The sequence below is a fragment of the Rhinoderma darwinii genome, chromosome 13, assembly GCF_050947455.1.
Source record: "Rhinoderma darwinii isolate aRhiDar2 chromosome 13, aRhiDar2.hap1, whole genome shotgun sequence".
NCBI lineage: Eukaryota > Metazoa > Chordata > Amphibia > Anura > Rhinodermatidae > Rhinoderma > Rhinoderma darwinii.
In genome coordinates, this window is record NC_134699.1 from 28667317 (window position 1) to 28683924 (window position 16608).

Sequence of the window (16608 nt, forward strand, 5' to 3'; positions counted from 1 at the left end):
GTCTTGACATGAGCAGAGAGCAGCTTAACTAACTGCCACCTGCTGGCCGCACTTATTAGATCTCCTCTAAAACAGAGAAAACAGAATTAAAATTTGTAGTTGCTCTACAGAATAGGGCAGGAGAATCAGGGGCCACAGGCCGGAAACTTATGGAAACGCAGGCCGCCATTTGACCACCACTGGTCTAACGCTATATATTACCATACACAACTAGAAAATGAAGCACTAATGAAGTATTAATGGTGAGAATTACAAAATAGTCTTTATTTCAGTGTTTTATTTTATCAGTGCACAGATGCTGGAAATATACATTACAAATATTTTTTATTTTTTTCCTTTATTCTTCAAACTACTGTAATTCATTACATTAGAAGTCCATTATTTTGATGAAGTGAGTTGTATTGCTTGGGGTACACATTTACAGGATCTGCGCCCTCTCCTTCCCGCTCAGAGAGAAGTGATGACTTTCTGCCGAGGAATCAAATAATGTTCTTATACAAGTCTCTTGATTGCGGCAACATACAGTATTTCATTGCATAACTAAAAGTAGCAATATATACTTCGTTGAGACAAAATGGCCACCATGTGAAGTTAACACTGCTTGGAGATCGGAGGTGGGGGGGGGGGGGATAAAAACCTGCTATGCATCTCCTAGTGCCAAAGGAGCCAGCCTCAGGCAGTGGATGGGCTATACATAGCAGCATTACAAGAGTAATCTTTCTTAGCGTCGATGAGAACAAACATCAGTAAAACCTAAGCTGTACTTCAATCCCCTGATCTCACGTTATAGAACTGAGAAGAGACCCAGGCCAGCCCCCACTTCAGATTAGTCAGCATGAATTTTAGGGCCTTGGTCCACTGTTCCTCCGAGTTGAATTGTGTCTTGATAGAATATGAGCCACCATTGCCCCCAGTGTCTTCAATTTTACCTTTCTCAACATCCATCCTGAAAGGATATACAAGATATATTAAAAAAAAGTATTGAAAAATTATGCAAGTTTTGGACATTAGTTTTGATGAGGATCTTTCAGTTCTCCAGACATGTCAGTTTTAGCAAATTATATTACCCATAACAAATCTGGAGCATCTTTTCTTATAGCTCTGCGTTGTACTATTCCTATTTTTATTTCTACTAGAAATATAGGAATAAATTGACAAGGGGGTGTAACCAGTTGGGAGGTGTGTCCCTGCACACTCTCAGACTGTCCAATCAGTGCTGCCAGTGTCAGATGTGTAGGGACACACCCCTTTGACAAGGATAATAGAAACACCCAGTTGTGAATTTATTCTTAAACTTCTAGAAGGAATAACAGAAGAATGGCACAACGCAGGTTTATAAGAAAATATGTTCCACAATTGTAAGGAGAGCTAACAGGTCCTCTTTAAAAAAAATAAAAATTAAAAATGATACTTATTTGTTCACTCTATCTGGTAAGGATCACTTATACAATTCTCAGATGGTGTCAAACTTTGAATCTTCACTGCATCGCTAGATTGGTGAAGAAGTTGATTTTAAAAAAGGGATTCTGGTAATATACAGTAATGACCTATCCTTGGGATAGGCCATCAGTGTGAGGTCCGGCCACTGAGAACTCCAGAGATCAACAGAATTAAGGGCATGCGGATATACCGGAGCTGCAGTACCAAGCACAGCCGAATGACCATAAGTAGATGTGCCACCGATCACACATTGATGACCTATTGTAGGTCATTCTATTTTTTATTGAAGTTTTTGAATTAATGTCTAAAGTAAATATAGTTGGCCCATAACCCCAGTTGCCTTAAAGGGGTTTTCCAATACTTTTCCTCTTTTAATCACTGCAACGCTTCTTAATTTATCTATGAATATCGTTATCTAATTTTTTTATTTTTTCATTTACCATTATGCTCTTATGTTTACATTGAGAGGTTTGTTTACCTCTGTGTGTTAGTGGTCCCTTTATTTCGGTCATACAATTCCCGGCATGCACCGCTTGTATCCCAGCATGCAATGCGCCAGCAGCAGGGACTCATCACGCCTACTATACCCAGCTATAAACATTTTCTAGTCACCGTTGCCATTTTACTGCTCTCATTAGATCAGTGAGAGATAAAGATAAAAGTGCAACATATCAGTGCCATACCAAATAACTCTCTTACATAAATGGTAAAAAAAAAAAAAACCCACTTCATTTGACCCCAAAAATGTATATTTCCCCAGTGCCGGAGTCCCAGAGCAGAGCGCTAGTATAGGCTCTGTTCCGCAACTCTGGAGTCCCCAGATATCACGGTTCATATATTGACGCTGATGTCAGAGGATTCCCCAGAGCCGCTGTCCCGGACAGATCGCTAGTATAGGCTCTGCTCTGAGACTCTGGGGAAGCCTTTGGCATCACTGTCCATATATTGACAGTGATGTCAGGGGCAACCCCAGCGCCGGAGTCCTTGTCAGAGCTACTAGCACCCTGGCTGGGTCTCCAGCTCTGCTCTGGACATTATTTCTTCTGATAGTTTCCAGTCCGCTGCTAGAGGAGAGAAAATGACACGCAGGTGCTGTGGATAGCGCAGGAGTGGGCACGCGTGGTAAACGCCGCTAGCATAGGAAGCATGCCTGCTCAGAGACTAGCAGTGTTTACCACACACACCCACTCCTGCACTATCACAGCGCCTGCACGTAATTTTTCTCTCCCATAGCAGTGGACCGGAAATCAGAAGAAAGGGAGTATCTGGTCCATCACTTCTCTCAGTATACAGTGACGTCAGGAATGACGTACCCGAACATTCGGCCAGCCGGAAAACTGAGCTCAAAAATCAATAATATATATAGGGTTCATATTTTTGTATCATGTCACTAACCTGTAGGGTAGACAAAATCCAGTGTCCCCTTTCTCCACTTCTTCCTTAAATTGCTGTACACAATCTAGAAACGCCACCATTGCATGGTCAAACTTGTTGTCCCAGAAGAACCTCAAGCCTCCTGAACAGTAGAGTGGAAGCTCCTGGAAGACAAAAAAAACAAAACAAAATTGCACTACTTCAGAAGCATAGACTACTGCCAACACTTCCTTGTAGTGTCATTTTCTGCTTCTGTATCTTTAAACCAGGAATGTTGCCCAAAAAATAAACTAAGTAAAATTCAGTGTCTCTGTATTTCTTAGTGAAAAAGCCTGGTGATTATGTAAAATAGGCTCATGCCCCCTCTACTAGATTCTGTAGCTACATGGTGAAAATCCAAATCACTTGGCACCTGCAGAAATGCAGCAGCAGAGAGGCAAATGTGCTATACTAGAAGATACTTGTATGGAAAGAAATCTTCACAAAATCCATGTAAGATATACCAATTGCATGTTATTTTATACAGAACACAATTATCTACCTTAGACTTGTCTGTGAGTGACTCCAAGTATGAATGATTTCCAAATGGAACCAAACGATATCTAAATGGAACCAAGTAAAAGTTGTCATGGCATACACAAAAAATTTCCAAAAGCCAAAATGAAATATATATGTACAAGCAGGTAAATAAAAAAATAAATAATAATAATAATTCTGCGTTTAACGTTATCATTTAAACGGGTCGTTCCATTAGAGCATGCCCCGTCCATAAGTCCTAGAAGGTCCCGTTCGGTTTATCAGAGAGCGGAGAGCCATTGCATAGCGCACCTCCCACTCTGGAAGAGTCTTTAAGGAAAGTTCAACGTCTGGGTAAAAAATTTTTTTTTTACCATAACACATAATATATATATATATATATATACACACACACACACATACACACACACAAATGGATTATATATATTTGGACAGTACATTATCAGTTGTGTCTAGTTTAATCCAAACTAAACTGCTGGCTTGAATTACAAGTAAAGTATTATCTCTACTGTACTCACCTTTGAAACTCGAGCCCCATCTTGTTGGCCAGGGCATGTAAGAGTAAAACGGTTTGACCCCACGCTGCATTTATCTCATTCCACTCAACAGGAACACTGGGCAGTCGACCAAGCCGGAAATTGTTGATAGTACCAAACTGTCCACTATGCCTATGTTAAGAAGGATTTTTGAAAAGGAGACTCCAAGTCACACTAGTTATTACGGGTAGTATTACAAAAATGAAGCACTATATGTGCTCCCTACTTTTTAGAGTCCCTTTAATTTCATAAAAGTTCCCAGCGTCTAAACCCTAGTCACAACAGTTTGGTTACACATATATAAAAGGTTTTTCCTACTATCTAAGCTTACCAGATATGGAAGGTGGCATTAAAGACGTTGGTCTTCTTAAGTTTGTCAAGCTGTAGCTGAGCATATCTCATCTGATTGTCTACACTCTTCAGTTCATCATCTAGTTCCAACTGTTGACGCTTGAACTCACTGTACTCTTTTTGGTACCTTTTGTGGAATAAAAATAAAATAAAAGTTCACACAGTAACGTTAGAATGCAAATAGAGTGGTTTAGAAGAATATCATACAAAAGGGACTTTTATATTTTTGACCATTCGTGCCCTTCCAGTTGAAGTAACCACCATGGTATCCCTTAGAGGTGACCTTCACAGAAACATATGTAACATCTTTGATAATAAAAGCAGCCCAACATGAACGCAAGTACCAGTGCAGAGTGAGTTCAAAGAAGACCAGTTTATTAGGACAGCAAAGGTAAGACATAAGTGAACGACTCCTTTAAGGAAACATACTTACTGAGCCTCCTCCTGCTCTAGTCTCTCGGCTTCTTGTCTAACTTTTTCAATGTCTTGAGTCACCTGCTCTCGGTTTCGCTCAACTTCTTCTAACTCCTGAATCAGCCTTTCTTCATCTTCTGCTAGCTCCTTCAGCTTGGTTTCAAGTTTCTCCTTGTCATCTTCATTCATTTTCTCAAGGATCTCTAGGCAACGTCTGAGACAACAGAAGGACATGATCTATGAAAAATGTAGACAGCTCCCATGGTGGGTTTCCTACATGGAGAGAGATATAGCCGTCGCTGTGCCTGCAGAGCTAAGGTGTAAGTAACAGAGCACAGACCCCACGACAGTATCCCCAATATCTTAGAGTATTACATGGTGTAGTGGGATAACGGGGTTAATGGTCATCACACCTTTATAGTTTTGAGTTGAGTAAGGCCAGGTTCACGCAGCGTTTTTTTTGCATGTGGATTCCACTGCTTTTTCAGTGTCAAATCAGCATGGAAGACCCATTTTTTTTGGTTCCCATTGCTTTCAATAGTTTACACGGTCATTTTTTAGCTCGCTTAAACAATATCTGTGGTGCTAAAAAAAAACAAAAAAATAACGCAGATGGCGTTTTATTGGCGCAGATTCTGCACCAGACATTCCCATTGAAAACGGGAAACAAAAAAACAAAACAAAAAACACAGTGCCCGATAGCTTGGCCCCCGTTTTTGGTGCTGAAAAGTGCTAGTATTGCAGCTCAGCAGCATAGTTGCAGGTAAAAAAAATAAAAAACACATTTGTTACCATATGGGTCATATTTACTATACACCACACTGGCCCATGTCTCATACTTGTAATTCTGGCACTCATTCTCTGTGATGTTCAACTGGGTGTCAAGCTGATCCAGGAGAGTGTCTGTACACTCCTCACAAAGAGGATGATCCACATCGGTCTGACCTGACATGATGTCAAACAGATCTCCCGTCACCTGAAAAACAAATGAAAAAAACATTCTGGGTTTCTTTCGCAGTTCTACCAATATAATTTTCCTCATCAAGATTTGTACTTAAAACGGATAAGTTGAATAGAAAAGCTATACCTTGAGTCTTCTACTTAAGTTCTCCATTGTGCCTCCATCAGATGCCTCTCCTATCAGGGTGAAGCTGTTCGCACTTTCTGTGGACATCATCCTAGGTATAAATATGTATGGCATTAACACAAAAACCAACAATACATTTAACCTTATGAGTTTAAAGCTGAATGTATTGTACCACCTCTATATACACACAGATTCATTTCTAGCAATGGCACTCAAACAAGTGCTAACAGCTAGGTAAACCTGTATAGTAAAGTTACTACCATATACTATTCTAACAAATAAAACTTTCTATAGTTCTACTTTGACAACCACAAAACGATACAGCTGGTAGCCTAAAAGTATAGTAAACTATAATGAATACAACACAATCATCCCGCCTTCACCATGCCTTCGAGATCAGTTCTCCCATAAGTCTTTATTAAAAAAAGGTAGAGTATCCGAATACAAACAGAGACGGGAAAGTTTGAAAATGTTTCACATCTTCTTTGTACCAGGAACATACAGGAGTTCTGATCACTCCGCTGTGTTCATCGATGGCTGATACTTCCCTTTTTTTAAGAGAAATGTGAAAAATATCAAACTTGGAACACTAGAAATGATCAACAGATGGCATACAAAGGGCAAATCCTGGCACATTGGTTGCATGATCATTGTATGGGCAAGTTTATTCAGCAATATCTGAACTATTGAGTGTCGGCTAAGGGACTTGGATGACTAGCAACGCTCCCCTGGTAGAAATCTATGAAAAAAACGGAAGGAAACTTCATAACACTTCTCATAAAGAGGTTGTGAGACAGGATGAGTTCTGTACCTCCTCAACTGGTCTTCATTTAGTCAGCTCTTGGTCTCTTTAGTGATATATTCATACAATTAACCCTTCTGTTTTATGTTAGGTTTTATCCTAAAATAACATATTATGGGGTATGGACTATATGCTTGGTACCTGGCAGGTGGGATTAGTCTTCTAGAAACTCCATCTGGTCTGTTTTCTACAAATGTTTCCTATGAACAAAACCCAATGTTAAAGATGCTTTATAAACAATCAAAGCACTAAGGCAACAATGTAGCAGTCTATAGTTTTAAAGAGTAACTAAACTTTTGAAAAACTTTTGGCATGTCATACGGACATGTCTGAAGTTTTGATCGGTGGGGGTCCGAGAACTGAGACCCAGACCGATCAGTAAAACGAAGAGGCAGAAGCCGGTGTATGGGCTCAATAGAAAGTCTATAGGTCCATACACCGCTCGCTCGACTTTCCAAGGAAAGCCGTTCAGAAACTAAGCAGCAAAGCGCTCACCCGTGCTCCAACCCCTCCGGATCAAAACTTCTGACATGTCACTGCGACACGTCAAAAGTTTTTTTTATGAGTGGTTACCCTTTAAATGGTAATATATAAAAAGAAAAAGATCTTTAAGTTTCCTTTAAAAACTTCTGCTAATACTGTGAGGGACATATGGCACTTTTATAAATTTTCAGCAAATGTAAGTGATATAAGAATTATATGATTCGTACATAATAATACTAGAAGTGTGGATCTATAATAACATAATAGCTCTTGGAGGAATAATTTTGAATACAGCAAATATTACAAAGCCCAATTTATATCAAACAATAGCATATTTAATTTAGTGTCTACATCTTAATGCATTACCTCAGTACTTAAATCCTCTTCTTGTGTGTCCCCTGGTTTCACCGTAGCCGTGGACACCAGTGGAGCTGTAACGCAAAATGCTTATGTCACTATAAGGCCCTATTAACAGAAGAAAACCTGCCGCAGAATTCCTTCAGGAATTTTGACCTGCCTCCACTTTTTTCGACCACAGCCTTTGAAGCTAATCCAAGGACCGCGGGCAAAAAATGCTGCAAAAAACGCTCGGAAACAAGCGCCACACGTTTTTTTTGCCTCCCATTGATTTCAAAGGGAGCTCAGAGACAACGGCAGCAAGAAAGGATATGCCGCTTTTTTCCTCTCCCTCCCATTGAAATCAATGGGGGGCGATTTTGGACATTTTGTGTCGCTGATTCTGATGCGGTTTCTGCACAGGGCCTTTTAGCGTATTTCTAGATATTTAAATAACGCCTGGTCAGGGTATGTGTCTCAGGGTGTACAATAAAGCCGTTACATTTGTTTGTTAAATGGTTGTCCAGTATTAGAAATACATTGTTTCCACAACCCCGTCCACATGCTATGGAAAATTTCTGCACAGATTTTTGTCCACAAAATGGTAAAAAAAGAAATAAAAATCTGTCAAAATAAGTCACAGATTTTGCACAGAAAATCCAAGGATTAGCCCCATTGAATGATTAGTACTTTCTAGATCATGTAGAAATTCATGTCGATGCCAATTTGCTGTGATTTTTAGCGCAGCAAGATGGGGAAATTTTGCCGCAGTTCTCAGCAAAAAGCATTTTGACCATGACGTGTGAACCCTGCCTTACAAGCTATGTCCCCCTCCTCCGGCAGATTAACACTTTACAAGCAGCTGTATTCTCCTCTAGATGGGCTGCATAATACACAGGGAAATCTTATTACATGGCTGATAAAAAAAAAACAACAACATTCGAGATTTGCTTTTGGCGAATCTATGTGAAAGATTGGGGAATCTATTCTCCCATTGTCTTCTATGGACCATCAAATCAAAAAACGACAAAAACAGGCAAATCCCGGCACAAAGCTCCCTTTTGCCATTTGGATGCTGTATAAAATCAGCTCCCCCTACAGTTGGCATCTCCCCCTACAGTTGGCATCTCCCAGAGAAGAGAAAATGTCAGAAAGTAAAAGCGGTGTCCTGTAATACTGACCACAATTTACCAACATTAGTTACGAAGTGACTCACCTGTCAGCTCCTGCATGGTGACTTTATCTAGGATTTTGAAGGAGGTGTCCAGCTTCAATGGCTGGCTGCATCGTTGACATACAAAGCTCACTTGCATAGTGGAGGATTTAGAAGTCTCCATATTCCTAAATAATATAAAATCGCACAGGAGAATGAGTCAACACAGAAGGCAAAAAGACACCGGTCCATCAAGTTCAACCTTCCTTAATCAATTACACGTCTTTCATTGCTAGATTAGTTATAAACCTCAACGCCATTTGTCAGTAAATAAACATCTAGCCCTTGTTTAAATGCGGACATAGTATCTGCCATTATTACCTCTTGGAGTAGGGCATTCCATAGTTTGACCGCTCTAACTGTAAAGAACCCTCTTACATTGATGTCTGAAACTTATTTTTTTTCCCCACACGGAATGACTGTCCCCATGTTCTTTGTAAAGTATTTGGAAAAAACAGATTATGTGCTGGTTCTTTGTATTAACCACCCATATACTTATACACGTTAATACAACCACCACAAAGGAGCCTTTTTTCCAAGCTCAACAAGTCCCAATTTCTCTAGTTTTTCATTGTAAGTGACACTTCCCATCCCCATTTAATAATCTACACATTATTATGACCACCAACTAATATCCAGCCATGCACAAGACAGTATTTCCATCTATCCCGAAATACTGTCCGTAAACACGGTCCGTATTGCATCCGTATTCTATCCGCATATACGGATCTGTACAAAAAGAGGGAGGTTGAAGATTATGTCATTAACACGTTGCCTAGCAATGCTTCCGTAAATACGGACGGTTTACGGATGCACATGAGTAGCCGTCTCTATATACGGAAGCTCCCATAGACTTCTATGGGACAGTCCCCGCCATAATTACAAACAGGAATAGTACAGGTTCTATGATTTCAGGATGGACACACATCAGTAAAAATACTAGGAGGTGTCCGTGGCCAATAGAAATGAATGGGTCTGTAATTACAGTCAGTCATGGGCTCTAATAGCGGTCCTACGCCGACAGATGTCAGAATGGCTCCTACATTTCCTCCATCCTACTCAGACATAGTCATCAAAAATTATCACTTCATTATGCTGTAACAACCAGTGATCTTGGTATGAACGCCACCCTCCTCTATGCGTATTCCTATACCGATATAAAAACAGAATAGATGTGGGATATCCAAAAAGTGTGGTGTGTTTTTAAATACAGGCAAAGATATTTTGATAAGAGCCGAGTGATTTTCAAATTCGTGTTGCACTAAATGGGTAATTCTTGGCTCATTGATGTTAAATTTTAGGCTTAAAGAGGCTCTGTCACCAGATTTTGCAACCCCTATCTGCTATTGCAGCAGATCGGTGCTGCAATGTAGATTACAGTAACGTTTTTATTTTTAAAAAACGAGCATTTTTGGCCAAGTTATGACCATTTTCGTATTTATGCAAATGAGGCTTGCAAAAGTCCAAGTGGGTGTGTTTAAAGTAAAAGTCCAACTGGGTGTGTATTATGTGCGTACATCGGGGCGTTTTTACTTCTTTTACTAGCTGGGCGTTCTGACGAGAAGTATCATCCACTTCTCTTCAGAACGCCCAGCTTCTGGCAGATCACGCTGTGACGTCACTTCCCCAGGTCCTGCATCGTGTCAGACGAGCGAGGACACCGGCACCAGAGGCTACAGTTGATTCTGCAGCAGCATCGGCGTTTGCAGGTAAGTTGATGTAGCTACTTCTCGTCAGAACGCCCAGCTAGTAAAAGAAGTAAAAACGCCCCGATGTACGCACATAATACACACCCACTTGGACTTTTACTTTTAAACACGCCCAGTTGTACTTTTGCAAGCCTCATTTGCATAAATACAAAAATGGTCATAACTTGGCCAAAAATGCTCGTTTTTTAAAAATAAAGACGTTACTGTAATCTACATTGCAGCGCCTATCTGCTGCAATAGCAGATAGGGGTTGCAAAATCTGGTGACAGAGCCTCTTTAAGGCTACACGGCGACTTTGCAGAGGACACAAGATCGCTGTGCCACATTGCCTGTATTACAAGTGATGAAAGTGAATGTGGCCGATTGCAGTCGGCAAGTTGCCGATACACAAGGGTCACAACAAACCCAGCAGGCTCGGGTTTCCTGCTACCACATTGACTTTCATTAATTGTGATTGACAACACCACCACGATTTTCAGCCATGTGGTGCATGTCACGGCCAAAGTCGCGGAGTAGCCCTAGCCTAAGATCATAGCAACAAAGTAGCAAGTAAGAAAAAAAAAAAAAAGGGTTAATAAGTTCAATATAGTTAAAGGAACAGTGTCATCACAAATTTTTTTTTCATATGTTAAAGATGTTAGTGCTTTATTAAAAACTTTTATATTTATTTGTGTGTTTGTGTGCTTGTGTTTTACTTTTTCTTATTTTTACACTTTTTCTTCCCTATGGGGGCATTTTTTGTTCCATTTCTGTATGTGTCGATTAACGACACATACAGACATGGAATACGGCAGCCACAGTCCCATAGGGACTGCGAACGGCTCCCGTCCCATCCACTTCTGTGTACGCCGTCTGTGTGGGAACTGCGCATGCGCCGCTCCCACACAGTCCAATTTGAAATTGGCGCCGTCCGGCGCCATTTTCCTGTGGACCGGAAGTCGCGGCCGGACAGTAAGATTACTACTTCCGGTCGCGGCTTCCGGACTTGTGCACTTGGACCAGCGGCAGTAGACGGAGCGGACGGGCCGGAGGGAGCCGCGGCGGCAGGAGCAGGTAAGAGATTTCAATGTATGTTCGTGTTTGTGTACGTTTACTACTGTATGTAAACCTACTACACTGTGTGTTAGCTCAAAAAATGGCGACACACAGTGTAGGAGGATAGACCGTTCAAACCCCTCGTTTATCCCGGCACTAGCCAGGATAAAGGAGGGGGGATGCTGAGAGCTCACTAGAGCGAGGGCTTTTTACCCAATTTTGCAATGCTGCAATTTTGGGAATAGCTCCATCTAGTGACCAGCAATGGGAAATATTATAAATTAGAATCTAATTTATAATATTTCCTGACTCGTGAAAAAAAAAAAAAAAAATTGAACAATGTTTAATCACCTACACACTAATTGTTTAATTAAAAAAAAAAACAACATGTTTTTCTGGCAACACATTCCCTTTAAGAACTGATGGCAGTCACCATAGAAGCATCAATCATAGAGCTAGTTGCCAGTTCGATTGGCCAAAATTACCTGCACATGTAAGATCAGCAAATATTTAGATAAGAAAATGCCCATGGGAAGAAGCTGTCAAGTCAAAGGATATAAGATGGCCCTGATATTATATATATATATATATATATATATATATATATATATACACACACACACATCAGGGCATTCTGTTACTTGTATAACCTCAAAGGCAGGAGAATCACTGATTGTCGTTCCCTGGCCTAAGGATTACAGCCCATACACTTCACACATCCAGGAAGGGTTTTTGAAGCCCGTGCTTACCTGCTCACCGGCCCCTATGGATTTAGGGTAGATCAGGCACTGACAACATCCCACCGTAATATTCCCTGCAGGATGTTTTTGTGATCACAGCCTCTACACGGAAGAAGGGCGGAAGTGACGTCAGTTCTTGAACCTCTTAAGGGCAGAGGCGACAACGTTCTATCATGTGGTACGCCGGCCAATGAGATTCTCGTATATGCAGGTTTAGACGCAGGGAGGTAGGCACGCCTGGGAAGCGGGGTGACAGACGATATTATTATCTTTGGTTGTGAAGTTTGATAGGTCACATGATGTTACTGTATTTTAGGGATGCAGTGTCCTAAGATTAGTAGAGAAACTTTCTTAATATAATATTTATTCGACTTTCCTTTAATTACTGCTTTCGGTTATAATTGTGTCATGTGATGTCTGGCACAACACTTTACCTACCACACTGGATGACGTTTATAGGGGTTGGTTGAGTCACATAATCCTTGTCTGGAATGCTTTAGGATCCAAAATATAAGACTAAAATGATTTTTTTGTTGGTTCTTGCTGCTGTCAGCCAGAAGGAAGAATGAGTGATGCCTTGATGTAGATTAATAGTCTCTATTGACAAAGCAGGGCAACAATCTGAAGATACCTGGAGAGGTATGTGAACTAAATGTGGTGACTTTTTGACAGTTTCTAGGTAGCAGATATTCAGCGACACTGCATAGAATAAAAGCAATATAAAAAATAAGTGAGAAAAGCAAATAAAACAGGATTGCAGGCTTATTACAATAATAAAAAGAAAAGAAACACCTGAAATAGAAGGGCACTCGAATCATTAGGTATATAAAAATAACAAATGTTTATTGATACAAAAAAAAATAGAATAATATTAAAATGTCAGTATTGAAACATCCGCCAGTACAGTAATCCTATATAGTGGGAATAAGAAACGCACACCCGGCCAGGTCAGAGTCACAAATGAACAATGTCGTGGAAGTATTAAACACAGCCAATAATAAATGCGACATATGACAATTGTGGTAAAGGCATACCTCCCAACTTTTGAATTCGGAAAAGAGGGCCATTTTTAAGCCACGCCCCTAACCATGACTAATATCCCGCATAAACACATCAAATCACGGCCAGATCCTTCTTCAAATAACAAGATCATATTCTCATTGCGGATCTCTAGACTTACAAAAAAAAACTATACATATCACCATTATTATGGATCCGGTTATGTCGCCTTTATGTTACTTTTCCTAACTTGGGTGTAACATTAGCTCATCACGGCAGCAGCTGCAGGACAAAACAAAAGGCTGAGAACAATGAAAGTCAAGAGGGAGACCCTGTGGTTGATGACTTTTCAATTGACAGGTAGCAGAGTTACATAATGGGGATTTTTTTTCCAGTTGTATAACTCTGCTACCGGTCAATGGAAAAATCATCCACCAGAGCCCCCTTGTAGATCGTTCCACACACAGCCCCCTGTACATAGCACCACACACAGCCCCCCTGTAGAAAGCTCCACACACAGCCCCTTGTAGGTAGAGCCACACACAGCCCCCTGTACATAGCCCCAAACACAGCCCCCCTGTAGATAGCGCCACACACAGCCCCCCTGTAGATAGCGCCACACACAGCCCTCTGTAGATAATACACCACAAAGCCCCCCATGTAGATAATACCCCACACAGCCCCCCTGTAGTTACTGTCACACACAGCCCCCTATAGATAGCACCACACACAGTAGATAGAGCCACACACAGCCCCCTGTAGATAGTGCTACACACAGCCCCTCTGTAGATCGCTACACACACAGCCCCCTGTAGATAGTGCCACACACAGCCCCACTGTAGATCGCTCCACACACAGACTCCTGTAGATCGCACCACACACAGCCCCCTGTAGATAGCTCCACACACAGCCCCCCTGTAGATAGCTCCACACAGCCGTCTGTAGATCGCTCCACACACAGCCCCCTGTAGATAGTGCCACACACAGCCCCCCTGTAGATAGCTCCACACACAGCCCCCCTGTAGATAGCTCCACACAGCCGTCTGTATATAGCTCCACACACAGCCGTCTGTATATAGCTCCACACACAGCCCCCCCTGTAGATAGAGCCACACGCAGCCCCCATGTACATAGCGCCACACACAGCTCCCCCTGTAGATAACTCCACACACAGCCCCCTGTAGATAGCTCCACACACAGCCCCTCTATAGATAGCGCCACACACATCCCCCTTTTGTACATAGTGCCACACAACCACCCTTATACTTTGTGCCACAATGCCGCCAGAGCGGAGAGCGGTAAAGGTAGCCTACTGCTGCCACTCTCCACTCTGCTTTGACGTCACTCACCGTCAGAAGAAGGCAGGAGTCTTGCAGCGGCATTCTCACTGGTGTCGATGCCGGCCCGGGAGTGTACCAGTCCAGTCACCTGACCTGTCACCTGACCGCTGAGGTCAGATGGCAGGTCAGGTGACTGGACTGGTCCACTCCCGGGCCGACATCGATCCCAGTCAGAACACTGCCGCAAGACTGCTGCCTTCTTCTGATGCTGATCGCTGCTGCAGTCGTCCGGCATGCAGGACGCCTGTCAGCAGCGATCAGCTGTTTTTATACAGCTGCAGCGCCCAGCAGGACATTTTGCAGTCCGCCCCGGACGGCAGGACAGCGGTGAGAAACCGAGACTGTCCCGCCGGATCCGGGATGGTTGGGAGCTATGGTAAAGGTACTAACTAATATTTGGACCAATTAAAGACAAGCATGGATATATTGGACTGTCGCATAAAATACCATATCTATGCAGAATTATACATGTGCACTAATAGATGGTATATAAGGTGATCAGGAATGGTCATAAAGTAGTATGGCACAAAACTTCAATTGAACAATTATAAGTAAAATGTTGTAATATACTCATCCAGTTACAGAAGGCAGATATTGGTCCAACAGATGATAAGTGGATTGTCGAGTATTTTAACACCGAGGCATGATCGGATGGAGTCCGTTGCGATAGTGTAGGTTCAGATGTGCTGTGCACCATATATTGCACCAATGGTAGAAGATTTAAAGCAAGTCCAATTGGTTGGATTAATTCAATAGCAAATTCAGGTGTGCAAGGCATCAGGTTTCGCCCCACTGGTAGTGGACTTAGACCAAGTTCAAGTAATTGGCTTACTGGTGATGCAAAGTACTCTGTATCAAGCATTGATATGATAAACAGATCCACGTCAAAAAGGAGCTGTACAAGCAGTGCTAGGCTACGCTAGGTACCAAGGGGACCGCATATAGTGCAGTGGAACAGTGATGATATCCAGCGGTCAAATGTCCATATCTGGAGAGGCACTTGCGAGCCAGAAACCAGGTGCTTGCATTAATCGTCCATAAAGACTGCACATGCAGCCGTAATAGCAGTAAGTTTACCAAGGCTGTGCTCAGCCACATCCGGGTGGGTAACGTATAGGCTATGCGTGCTGACGCATTTAGTCACCAACGTGACTTCATCAGAGCATTGCGTATTATTACAATAATACAATATCTTGATATCTTTTTATATATTGATAATCAGAAGTGGATATGTAGAAGCACCTTTTGGTTTTTGTTAAAGTGTACCCACATTTTTAATAATAAAAAATTTATATTAATAGGATTTACCAAGTTGTTTCAGAATTGATAATTATCACCTCCGTCATTCCTCGAATGGATATTGGAAATCGGGACCCCCATTCTTGTGATCAGTGAGGGTCCCAGGGATGGGGCCCCCAGCGATCAGACAAAAATCCACCTATCCTGCGGATAGGTGATTATTGTTGATTCTGGGAATGCCCATTTAATTTCCTGATACAGCTCAGTAACCCATTCCCCCGTTCTGATATTGTAGATAATGCCTGTGCTGTAGACCGCTCCCTAACATGAAGAATATGACAGAGAGTCTCCTCTGTTTTCCAGGCTCTTGTATGCTATATAGTAGTCTTTTTATGTGGCTTTTATTGTATTTAATAAGCACTGAATATGTGAGCCTAGAGCCAAAACCTGAGCTCAGTCTTTTCTTTTCTTTATTTTATAAGCAGTGCACAACAAGGACATTAGCAGGCCCAGGAGGGGAATTAGTTACTGTAATATATTATGAAATTAAACATCTTGGAATTATCAGTATTAAATTATTAAAGGGGTTGTTGGGTTTCAGCAAATTCATGTTATTTGTTTGTATGATAAAAAGTTATACAATCTTCCAATATACTTTCCGTATTAATTCCTCATGGTTTTCAAGATCTCTGCTTGTTGTTATTCAGTAAGAACCTTCATTGTTTGCTTCCAGTGGATAAAATTCTGTCCACAGCTCTGATACACATACTGTAACTGTAACAAACCGTGCACCTGTATGATCATCACATGACCATGGACAGACTTTTACGGATTATTGATAAGCATGATGAAGACCTAAGTACTAGGTCAAAACGCGTAGCTTCCAGAATCACATATAGAGACATATGCTGTTTCAATACACATGTATTTTTAAGCAATAAAGCAGTTTTATACTTCGCCCTCTGAGAGGCCT

General features: G+C 41.6%; 1 protein-coding gene across 1 annotated transcript; it reads right to left on the reverse strand.

The window, feature by feature from the left end:
• Positions 1–257: 257 nt before the first annotated feature.
• Positions 258–12594, reverse strand: BECN1 (beclin 1). The gene is made up of 13 exons (XM_075845278.1): positions 12496–12594; positions 12067–12294; positions 8577–8701; positions 7391–7455; positions 6683–6741; positions 5740–5830; positions 5492–5628; positions 4672–4866; positions 4219–4365; positions 3870–4019; positions 3356–3416; positions 2836–2978; positions 258–946 (listed from the first exon to the last, which is right to left on the reverse strand). The coding sequence occupies exons 3-13, from the start codon at positions 8695–8697 to the stop codon at positions 766–768; spliced, it is 1350 nt and encodes a 449-aa protein (XP_075701393.1). The 5' UTR covers positions 8698–8701; positions 12067–12294; positions 12496–12594; the 3' UTR covers positions 258–765.
• Positions 12595–16608: the final 4014 nt, after the last annotated feature.